The sequence below is a fragment of the Penicillium verhagenii genome, assembly GCF_028828195.1.
Source record: "Penicillium verhagenii strain IBT 33310 chromosome Unknown utg000004l_segment0_segment0, whole genome shotgun sequence".
NCBI lineage: Eukaryota > Fungi > Ascomycota > Eurotiomycetes > Eurotiales > Aspergillaceae > Penicillium > Penicillium verhagenii.
In genome coordinates this window covers 1785304-1797460 of record NW_026643168.1, presented here as the reverse complement: position 1 = coordinate 1797460, position 12157 = coordinate 1785304, and the positions used below count along the sequence as shown (strand labels likewise).

Below are 12157 nucleotides of genomic sequence, written 5' to 3'. Positions count from 1 at the left end.
ACACCCTAAACACCCTAAACACCCTAAACACCCTAAACACCCTAAACACCCTAAACACCCTAAACACCCTAAATCTTATAATATTATTAGAAAATTAAATTAATATTATAATTACTTAGTTATCTTATATTTATAGAGATAATATAATTTATTATAGATATACTAAAAGACTTAGTTTACTAGATTAGATAGCTAAGAAAATAAATTCTCTTATTTCTCTTAGCTATATTATATTACTAAATAATTAATAGAAGAAGAAGAAAGATAATCTAGATCTAAGTTCTAAATAAAGATATATTTATCCTAGAACTCTATAAATTCTTATTATAGATTCTCTAAATTTAGTTAATCTAAATTTAGGATACTAGATTTTATCTAATATATCTTATATAAATAGATAGATCTATAATCTTAGAACTTAATCTAACTCTAATAATCCTTAATATTAAACTTAAGGATTAAGATATACTTAATAAATAATTTATATTAGATATCCTATTAAATAATAATAATATATAGGTTCTCCTAAATATTCTTCTAAGTAAATTAAATTTAGTCTATTAGATTACTAAGTTATTATTAATTATATTTAGGTATAAATTATATAAGATTATCTTAATAGAGATCTATTACTAAAAATATTAAGAAGAAATAAGTAAGACTAAGATTCTAGATAAATATATAGAGTTTATTCTAGTATTTATCTTAATATATATATATATTCTATAAATTAGAGCTTAGGGATATAACTAATTTTAGTAAATAGTTATACTTAGGGGAGAGTTTATCTATTTTAAATATAGTCTTTAAGGTCTTAATTAATATATATTATTAATCTTATAAGAGTTTATATATAAAGATTTTAATAGTAGAAGATAATTATTTATATATTAAGATATTAAATATATAATATTAGAATCTAGGATAATTAGTAAAATAATTATATTTATATTTAAGTAGATAGTAGATATATTAGCTATAAGTTATATAATAATAATAAGTATTAATAAACTTTATAATATTAGTTAGAAATAGGAAAGAGAATACTAAGAATAAAAAAGATTAATTACTATTAAACTTATTAAGGGATATTAAGTAGAAAATAAGTATTATTAGGTATTATAGATTTTATTATTCTAGATATAAATATATAAATAAAAGAGAAATAAGGGCTATTTAGATATTCTCTAAATTAGTTTAAGAAGTAATTAAATCTAGAATTATAACTATCTTAGGCTCTATATTTATAAGCTTATCCTAATTAAAGATCTCTTAGAGTAGGTATATAAGCTTAATAGATAATAATATCTATAATCTAGGAGTATTAGACTTAGTATATTTATTAGGGATATCTTAGGTTAGAAGATAATCTATTACTAAATTATTCTTTAGTAAAGCTAGAATATTATTCTTATTAATAATAATATCTTAGTATCTTAGGTAGTTAGCCTAAAGAAAATATAGCTAAATCTAGATAATCCTTTAATAAACTTAGAATTATTAGTAGAATTATTAGTAGATAAAATCCTTATTATTAATTAGAGTAAGATAAAGGATTATTATATCTAAGTACTAAGATAGAAATAAGAGCTAATTAAAGACTTATCTAATATTATATAAGAAGTAGATAATATAGTTATAGTAGTAATATTATTAATTATAAAAAAGATAGATCTATATAAATATATAAATATAGATAATAAGTATCTCTTTTACCTAAGTAAGTTCCTTAAGCTCTAGCTATTCTATTAGTTATATATTATTAGTAATACTAAAAAATAGATACTTTTTATTCTTATCTATTTTTTTATAATACTTATATATCTTATCTTAATTAAGTTTTATATTAAACTATTTCTTTTAGTATATTATATATAAATATATATATATTTTATATAGCTTAGTCTAGAAATTCTTATATAGGTTCTATTTTATAGTTAAGAGAGCTAGTATAGAGAAATCTATTATTTACTAAGATAATAACTAAGTAGAAGGAAGGAATAGAGGTAGTAAGGTATTTAATATAGATATATTAGATTAGGTTACTAACTTAGTATTAATCTTATTAAGTAGATTTATAGATTAAGGGAGTATAGGGAGAACTAGGGATAAATTAGAGATTATTAAGCTCTAATATATATCTATATTTTATATTATTAGCTATAATATATATAGGGTTAGTAATAATAATTTACTATATTATCTTTAGATATAGTAATTATACTAGATATTAGATTATTATATTTATATTATATTAATATTTCTTTATTAGTCCTTTCTTAGGGAAATATACTAGATAATAGGCTAAGGTATCTAAGTTAGTTTTAGAATCTAAACTTTAATCTATAGATATTAGAATAAATCTTATTATATAAGAAGGAATAGGTCCTACTATAATTATAGTAGTAAGGATTAGGATAGTATTAATAGGGGTAGTATTAATAGGAATTCTAGTCCTAGATCTATATATAAATAAGATAGTACTAGGATATATATCTTAATCTATAGGTATAAGAGGAAGGTTTATAATACTAGGAGTAAAATCTATAGTATAAGGAGGGGGGTAAATAGTTCTTACTATAAGTATAAACTTAGTAAGAAGGAAGTCTATAGTATAGGGAGTAAGATCTATAGTACTAAGAGAGGAGTAAATAATCCTTATTATAAAGATAAATTTAGTAAGGAGGATAAGAATAATAAAAATAATTCTAGTAGATATTATATAGTATTATAATATAAATAGTATATATTAGCTATTTATAGATTTATAGATATAAGAAAGCTATCTAGTGGTTTTAAATATCTATAATATATATAGTATTATAATTAAGGGCTTAGTAAGTTATTTTAGTTACTCTATAATAAGGAAGACTATCTACTAATAATAGAGAAGCCCTAATTAGATAATAAGGATTATTATAGTCCTTAGGTAAGCTAAGATCTAGTATAGAATAGTAGATATAGCTCTTATTATAGTAGAGAAAGCTAAGCTATATTAATAGATTATTTATATTAGTAGTTTAGTTTTAGCTTCTTAGGGTTTAATAAAATATAATATCTAAGATATTATTAAGTTAGTTTAGTTCTTTTTACTAGCTAAAAATCTATTAAAGGCTTCTTATATCTATATTAAGAGTAGGTATAAGATTTCTTAGTAAGAGGTTAGTTTATTAATATTTTTAATATTATATTAAGAAGTATAAATTACCTAATAAAGCTATAAAATTAGCTTATAATTAGTAGATATAAGTAACTAACTTATTTATATAATAAAAGGACTAAGTAGTTTAGAAAAGAATAGAAGAGATAAAGATATAAAGAGATAAAGAGATAAAGAAGAGAAGAAGAGAAGAAGAGAAGAAGTAAAATCCTCTTCTTCCTTTATAATCTTATATTTTTTTTTTTTATACTCTATCTAAATTAATACTCTATCTAAATCTTTTATTTTTCTTCCTCTTTCTTCTTTTTCTTTTCTTATTTTCCTTTTTTATTTTCCTTCCTTCTCTTATTTCTAAAACCTATTATTAATCTTTTTCTAAAACCTACTATTAATCTTTCTCCTTTTATAATAGTAAATATATAAATAGATAGTAAGTATATTAGGAGCCTTTTAATAGATCCTAGTAAATCTACTTATATATCTAGTAATATTTTACTAAATTTATCTATTAAATCTATATCAAGTAATATAGATTCTATACTTAAAGCTACTATAGAGTCTAATAAGCCTATTAAAGTTATTAATATAATTAGTATCCTACCTATAAATACTATTACTCTTATAAAGACTATCTTATTAATAAAAACTATTTTCTTAATAAAGACTATCTCCCTAATAAAGATTATTTTCTTAATAAAGACTATCTTTTTAATAAAACTAATACTTATAAAGACTATTCTATCTATAAATATTATCTTACTAATAAAGCTTATTATTAAAATTATTATAAAAAATCCTATAAAAAGTATAAAACCTACTATAGAGTAGATTAAGATTATTAAGGCTATAAAAGTAATCTCCTAAGGGGATAGATTTTTATAGCCTAGCTTATATCTTATAAACCTATCTTAGTTATTATTACTAAGTAGCTTTATAAAAATACCTAGTAGATTAAGGGCTTTTACTAAGATATTATTATATAAGATCTTATATAATAAGTTATAGGTATTCTTACTATTTTATATATAAGTATTTATTTTATAATTTTTTATAGATAGAAATACTAGGCTAGATAGTAATAGTAATCTTATAGAGCTATACTAATTATCTATTATATCTCTTAAAACTAAATATTTTAATAGTATCTACTCTAGTTACCCTAATATAGATTAGAAGGAGTATATAAATAATAAGCTAAAATATAAGGGCCTAATATATTATATTATACTAGTTATTATTATTAGGTAGTAGTTTAGACTATCTTATTATTAGCTAGAAGATAATTACCCTAAACACCCTATAAGTAATATTATTAAGGATAGGGCTTATTCTAGTCCTATAAAATTATTATTATTTCTAAGAGGAATCTAGTCTATAATAAGACTTATATAAATTATATATTCTAGATGAATAAGCTATATTACTCTTACTATAAGTGATTTTTATTTAAATCTAAATCCTAATTACTATAAACTAATCTATTATAATAACTAATTAGAAGTAAATACTATTTTATTACTCTAACTTAGATTAAGAGGGCTAAAAGGTAATTACTTCTTTATTAGAGTTTTAGTTTTTATATTATATAATCTACTTAGCTATAGCTTAGTAGATTAAATTTCTTTATCTTATATTATTATTTCCCTTAGATTTATTATTTCTCTTTATAATAATAATACCTAAGGATATATATTTAATATCCTATAGGAGTATAAATTTATAGTTTAGTAGTCTTTAAGTATTTATATTTCTATATTAGGGGGGGGACCCCCTAGACCTCCCTTATAGGAGTATTAACTAAATTAACTCTATAGTTAAGTTTAAGTCTTTAAGGATTTATATTTCTATATTAGGGGGGGGACCTCCTAGACCCTTCTTATAAGAGTATGAACTAAATTAACTCTATAGTTAAGTTTAAGTCTTTAAGGATAGGAGTATGAACTAAATTAACTCTATAGTATAGTTAAGTTTAAGTCTTTAAGGATTTATATTTCTATATTAGGGGGGGACCCTCTAGACCCCCTCTATAGGAGTATTAACTAAATCAACTCTATAATTAAGTTTAAGTCTTTAAGGATAAGAGTATAAACTAAACTAACTCTATAGTTAAGTTTAAGTCTTTAAGGATTTATATTTCTATATTAGGGGGGGGACCTCCTAGACCCTTCTTATAAGAGTATGAACTAAATTAACTCTATAGTTAAGTTTAAGTCTTTAAGGATAGGAGTATGAACTAAATTAACTCTATAGTATAGTTAAGTTTAAGTCTTTAAGGATTTATATTTCTATATTAGGGAGGGGACCCCCTAGACCCCTCTTATAAGAGTATAAACTAAATTAACTCTATAATTAAGTTTAAGTCTTTAAGGATAAGAGTATAAACTAAACTAACTCTATAGTATAGTTAAGTTTAAGTCTTTAAGGATTTATATTTCTATACTAAGGGGGGGACCTCCTAGACCTCTCCTATAGGAGTATTAACTAAATTAACTCTATAGTTAAGTTTAAGTCTTTAAGGATTTATATTTCTATACTAAGAGAGGGACCCCCTAGACCCCCCCCTATAGGAGCATAAACTAAATTAACTCTATAGTTAAGTTTAAGTCTTTAAGGATTTATATTTCTATATTAGGGGAGGGACCCCTTAGACCCTCCCTATAGGAGTATTAACTAAATTAACTCCACAATCAAGTTTAAGTCTTTAAGGATTTATATTTCTATATTAGGGGGGGGGACCCCCTAGACCCCCCTTATAGGAGTATTAACTAAATTAACTCCATAGTTAAGTTTAAGTCTTCAAGGATTTATATTTCTATACTAAGGGGGGGACCCCCCAGACCCCCCCTATAAGAGCATAAACTAAATTAACTCTATAGTTAAGTTTAAGTCTTTAAGGATTTATATTTCTATACTAGAGGGGGACCCCCCAAACCCCCCTTAGGGGTATAAATCTAAGTAATCTAAGTATATATTAAAAACTAACCAGTTACCTTAAATCACTTAATCAGCTTTATCTTATTATCTAGAGCAGATCACATAACCAGACCGGTCACATAATACTCAGGATAAGTCAGCAGTCATATTTACAAAAATCATGTATCACGTGACCAGCATAAGTCACCTGACATTGGTAAGTCACCTAACATTGGTAAGTCACATAACATCATTCAGCCAATCAGAGGGCTTAAAATCAAAAATCTCAACCAATCAGAGCCCTCTGATAAGAATCCGATCTGATAAGCAAAACTGAAAACGCCTACCCCCCCCTCCCAAATTTTGGTACTGTAAGAAAAATAGGCTCTCACTCCGCTTCGCTCCGTTCAAGCCATTAGGCTTAAGAGTTATTACTCTTACCTTCTTAATGTTAAATAAAATCAATTAATTAATCAATCAATTAATTCCCTATATATTAACTATTTTCATCCGAAAAAATGTTTAAAAGAGATATGAAATTATATTTCTAGGTAGGTCATATACCACCAGGCAACACAGACTGCCAAGCCTATTATCAAAGAACATAAGAAATGTAATATTGCCATAAAATAATATAAGAAAGTCAAAAGGGATAGACATTATCACCTGGGTAGCTTTCAGTGTAGCATCATTGACTGCTTCACCTTTAAACACCCACACAAACATAATAATGTAGCCAAAGGCCCGCGCAGTCGCTTCCGACATAAGGATTCCATGCGTTGAACTTAATGAGTTAGTCTCTGCGCTCTGTTTGAGAGTAAGGGTGTTGGGAAGCTTACCTGGGCCGCAGTGATGCCATAGTCCGATTCAACGGACTCACAGTCCTCGTTCTCAACCACATAGTGGTACTTGGCGCAGTTAGCATCAGTGCTGGGGATGAGCGGGGAGGGAGTGGTGCTTGAAGCAGTCTGGGTCGTAGTCGTGGCTGATGTAGTGGTTGTAGCGCTTTGGTCGGGAGCATCAACGCAGACATAGTTATCTAGCCAGAGATGCTGGCAGTCGGTGCCATTCATGACATACGGATTCCATGTGGAGAACTTCATCGGGTTAGCTTTTTATAAATCTAGATCTTCGTTGTTACGTACCTGAGAAGCTGTGATATCCCAGGCCGCTTCAATTGATTCACAGGTATCATCTGAGACAACGTAGTAATATTTGGTGCAGTCGGCAACTGTGCTAGGCATCAAAGGCGAGGGTGCACTACTGGTGCTTGTAGAAGTTTGGGTGCTGGTTGTGACGGTGGTCGTTGCTGTACTTCTGCTGAAGTCCGAAGCATCAACACAAATGTACTCATGCAACCAGAGATGTTGGCAGTCGGTCCCATTCGAGACATAAGGATTCCACTCGGAGAACTAGCACCATGTTAGCTTAGGCAGATACACTATTTTGCTTGTTCTGGTGAAGATACCTGAGCAGCTGTAATATTGTGTGCTTTCTCAATTGATTCACAGGTGTCTTCGTCGACAACATAGTAATACTTCGTACAGTCCGCAACTGTGTCAGGCATTAAGGGTGATGGGGTGGTGCTGGTTGCAGTGCTCGTAGCGCCGCTGGATGTTGGCGTAGATGCACCGGGGACTCCGACACAGACGTCATCATCTACAACAGTATGAGTAAAAGACTATTGCTGGAGATTGGTTATGGAGTAAAGGGCTTTTCGTACCAACATCCAAGTGTTTGCAGTCCGTACCGATGGCCGGATTCCAGGTGTAAAACTGGGTTAAAGTGAAGTTCCCGAATGTTTTGACAATACTGGCGCAGGTATCATTTCCTTTGACCATATAGTATGCATCGCCTGGAAAAGGTTTTAGTCATTGGCTTAAAATAGGAAGCGAATTCTTCAAGGAAAAATATTAAGCCACAGCACTGAGGCTAGAGGGGTGCGGAGTGAAAGATGAGACACTCACAATTCTTCGCAATACCAGACTGCGTCGGTAGGGTAACTCGCGTAGAAGTGGCCACTACGCTGGTGGAAGTCGCGTCATAGTATGCTGGCGAGCATGTAGCAGGAAATCTGGTGCTAACAGGCATTGTCGCATTAGCAGAAGGTTGGCAGTATTTTACCAGGCCGTCATAGCAATCATCCGGCAGGGAGGTTATGTCCCAGCCAGACATGACGTCGCTGAAAGTAAGTGGGCAATATTTGAGAAGATTGTTATAGGCACTGATAACTGATGAAGCAGCGACAGTAGCAGTCTCAGTGTATTTCGAGAGCGTACTTGTGGTGACAAACCAACTTGTGGTATAATTCGGTGCCCCAGTTTGAGCAGGGATGGTTGTGAAGGAAGTTGTTGGCAGAACAAAGGTGCTACCAGACCATTAGATCATCTTTTGGAAACTTTGAATTGTTTCTGCAACTTACACATTCCAAGAAGTGGTGAAGTTAGTTGTGGTAACATCCCACTCGCCGCCAGGGGGTCTGTGATTGGAAGCATGGAAATCAGTCGCTCATTTCTTTCACAGTCAAGTCCTGGTATGTGGTTAAATCTTCTTACCCAACACAAATATCCTTTCCTACCATGGTATCGAGATTGTCGCAATTTGCGTGGATCGTTCTGCAAAGGTCCTTAGTATTACGAGTAAACATTAAACACTTGGAGACAAGTAACAATCCAATGTCCGACTTGAATCAAAATAGAGATTGTACTCACGGGTTCCAAGATAGAATCTGATTCATGTAAAATGTATGGTTTGAAAGAATGGAGCTGCAGGTGTCGCCCATATCAACTTGGTACAAGTCACAGCTTGCGCCTAGGCAGACGTTGTTTCCAACGCTTAGAGTTGTGCAATTTGCATCCAAATGGTTTTCAGTAATGAACCTATCTGTAGCAATGTCATGGACCGCCGCAATTGAGCTGCAGGTATCACCATCTTGAACCGTATAAGCGGTCCCGGTGCACGTTGTGGCAGCTGAGCTAGTAACAGATGCAGTAGTCGAAGTGCTGGTACTCGTTGTTGTTGAATAGGGATAGCTTGAGGCTGGAACATTGCAGGAAGAGAGGAGAGAGGAGAAAGATCCAGGATCGACACGCTGTCTTCCATATACCGAGCCTAGCATGGATGCCTCATACTGCAAGAAGCAATCAGAACAAGGCTCGATAGTGGTGTTGCGTTTGGTGATGTCTGAATAGCAGTATTCACCACCACTCGTCAGACAGGAAACGTTATAAGCCCATGTCAGAGGATCCAAGAAACTTTGTACAGTTTGATTGACTCCCGAGAAATCATACACTGTGGTTCCACAAGCACTCTCCACATTGGTGCGATAGTCATACAAGGAGTCCTTGCAGTCTGACACGCAAATCGATTCAAGCGTTTTGTTCCAGATGTATTGTTGATTTGAGATTGCAGAGACTGGATAGAGTTGATCACACGTAATGTTTGCCATCAATGCATCACCGCAAGTCGTGGGAATGCCGGATGGAGTCGCATTGAATAATTGATAAGCGGTCGTCTCAACAGCCAGACCTAGGATGACCGCTGCCGGCCCCAGAGTCGAGAACGACCAATAAGTGAGATCCATAGTCCTGAGTTGATCCTAAATCAATGCACTGAACATGGACTCAGTATTAAAGGAAAACTCTTGAATCAATAGAGGGCTAGATGAAAAGAAATTCCAAAAAAAGGTAGGGCATTGGGCGATTATCTCGTAATGGAAACGACGAGAACAAATCGCCACTGGATGGAAGATTCCCAAAATGTATCCGATGGTTTTTTATTCTATACGGATCGTAAAATACGAGACTAGAAATTCCGTCTAACGGTGAGGCTAACTTTGGTGGAGCAGGCTATACTAGTCTATACTAAACTATACTAGGGTCTTAGGGGTCCCAGGTCACGGGTGGGGGCCGTGGGGCAGCCCTCTTTAACACGCTAAGCCGAGCCTGAGGCCAAATGATTGGACCCTGAGTCCCTTTTTTCATTTCCCTGAACTCACTACTTTACGGAGAACACCCTTCGCTTGCAACTTCTCGGCTCTTTCTAAGACATCCCCACATGATCTCGCTTCTTAGCGTTGCTTCTTCTTATCGCTTGGCCCCACCAAGCTCCTGCCAAGAATAAACTGGGCATTTGATCTTAAGTGCCGCCGAGATTTTCTCGAATCATTCCACCCGTTCCCAGAGAGCAGCACACCGCCCGGATTTGGTTTGGTAGGGCCCACGTGACCTTTTTGAGCCTACCACACCTGTTGTGAGCCTACGAACACTTGTTCCACCATCATCCTTCGAGAGCCTGAGGCTACTTGACAAGATGACGGACTTTTACATATCGCAGCCAGATTTGTTTCTCTTGGTAAAACCCCCTCAATCAGTTGTGTGCGCATTATTTCTAACAAAATCTCAAGGAACACTGGCAAAAAGACTCGCCGTTATCTATTGATGCCCAACGAGAACAAATCTTCGCTAAATGGGTGGCACTCGGAACCCGTGAGCGCGAGGTAATTGGAATTACACCCCTGGGCCCTGGTTAGTCCAGGAAAACTGACCTATCACCGTATCTGAATAGCCATATTACCACCAGCAAATTGGACTGGGTGATCTTCCGACACATAGCCAAGAGCTACTGAATCGTATTCGCCTACCAACTGAACGTCTACCGGTCACTGATTTTAAACCTTACTGGCTGCGTACCTGCTATAAGCCTGAATCTGAGGAAGCTTGGACTAAAATTCAAAGTGAACTTGAATTCAACTTCGGTGATCTACCCCCAATCTACAATGACCCGGCTTTGTATAACTTTGACAACAATTGGGAAAAGATTTTCCTTCGTACCCCACAACTACTTCGAAATACTTGCCTAGCTGAAGAATACGAAGATGATGTTGCTGAGGCTCTACAAGAAGGAATTGAGGCAGAGAAGTTCGATGAAGAGGAAGACAGTGATCCGGAGGATGCAATGCCGTGGATGACTTTTTATTCAGAGTATCTTTGGCGGTTATCTGCCGGGCGTATCTATATTGTTGATGCGACGACTCTAGCCTCAAACTCCAAGGATCGGAACGCTGGGAAGGTTCTAGTGGTATGGTACGACGAGTGTGGACGAGGAATACGTTACTATCGCCAAGAGCTCGATAAGGCAGTTGACGAGACTGGCCTTTTCGATTATATTCTCAGAGACCGAGCATGCTGGGAGAATGCTGAGATCTGTGAATCCTATGAAGAGGGTGCACCCTTAGGACCCCCATACGGCGAGGAGAACTCGAAAGACGAAACCTCCGAGTAGCCCATTTCCCATCGATAGATCCGCCCCAATAAAACTTTGGAACTAATTTCAGCTTCATTTAATTTAATCAATCGAGTATCTGACCGAGCATTTCCATGGCTGTGGATCCCAGCACTTTGCCCTATCGCGATCCTGTCAGTCTTCCAAAACCACGCTACTCTGAGTGGAGCAAACAATCGCACTTGGGACCTGCATCTACGCTACATAGGACGACTTCTCCGAGGGCTCCCGGAAATTTACTGAAATTCTCTTCTCCAAATGTTGCGCTAAACCTAGAGCTGGTACCGAATCCTCCCAAGGTTTTAGTTGGACGTTTCTACCGATCCTGTTCAGTGCTAGGCGCACCTGCAGAGGTTAAGACAGCATTCAGATCGAAATGGAAGTCCCCTTGTTTAAAGGCGGCTCAACTCCAGGGCTTGAACCATTCAAGTTTGAAGACATCAAAATTATATCTTAACTTGTATGTATGCAGGCTGCCAGTAGGCACTACATTGCGGATCGATGCATCTGCAGGTGTTCAAGCTTCCAAATTTTGGAAATGCCCGGAGTCCCATTTTGCAGGAAACTTTCAAATGTTGGAAGTGGGGACAAACTTTCGCACTACGGTGGCGCCCAAAATGTTTGCGACAGGTACTAGGCCTAATATGGCTAGCCGCCCTTTGCAGGGTTCAGGTGGGTCTATCACTTCGATCTAACCCCCCTCGATCCTTGGAATACAGGGTCAGGACAGAAGAATTCGAAGCCCCACGAAAGGGCCCATAATTAACTATTTAAATTACAAGGCCAGTAATATTGGTTAGA

General features: G+C 34.0%; 3 protein-coding genes across 3 annotated transcripts; 1 reads left to right on the top strand and 2 right to left on the bottom strand.

Moving 5' to 3' along the window:
- Positions 1-6629: 6629 nt before the first annotated feature.
- On the bottom strand, positions 6630-8248 carry N7466_003579 (LysM peptidoglycan-binding domain-containing protein; the record flags this gene model as incomplete). Its single annotated transcript, XM_057162976.1, has 6 exons — positions 6630-6662; positions 6913-7170; positions 7219-7485; positions 7542-7732; positions 7797-7928; positions 8041-8248. 6 exons carry the CDS (start codon positions 8246-8248, stop codon positions 6630-6632), a joined length of 1089 nt encoding a protein of 362 aa, XP_057024091.1.
- A 532-nt stretch (positions 8249-8780) lies between these two features.
- On the bottom strand, positions 8781-9656 carry N7466_003578 (uncharacterized protein; the record flags this gene model as incomplete). Its single annotated transcript, XM_057162975.1, has 1 exon — positions 8781-9656. The coding sequence occupies one exon, from the start codon at positions 9654-9656 to the stop codon at positions 8781-8783; it is 876 nt and encodes a 291-aa protein (XP_057024090.1).
- Positions 9657-10384: 728 nt separating this feature from the next.
- Positions 10385-11356, top strand: N7466_003577 (uncharacterized protein; the record flags this gene model as incomplete). Its single annotated transcript, XM_057162974.1, has 3 exons — positions 10385-10426; positions 10479-10571; positions 10640-11356. 3 exons carry the CDS (start codon positions 10385-10387, stop codon positions 11354-11356), a joined length of 852 nt encoding a protein of 283 aa, XP_057024089.1.
- Positions 11357-12157: the final 801 nt, after the last annotated feature.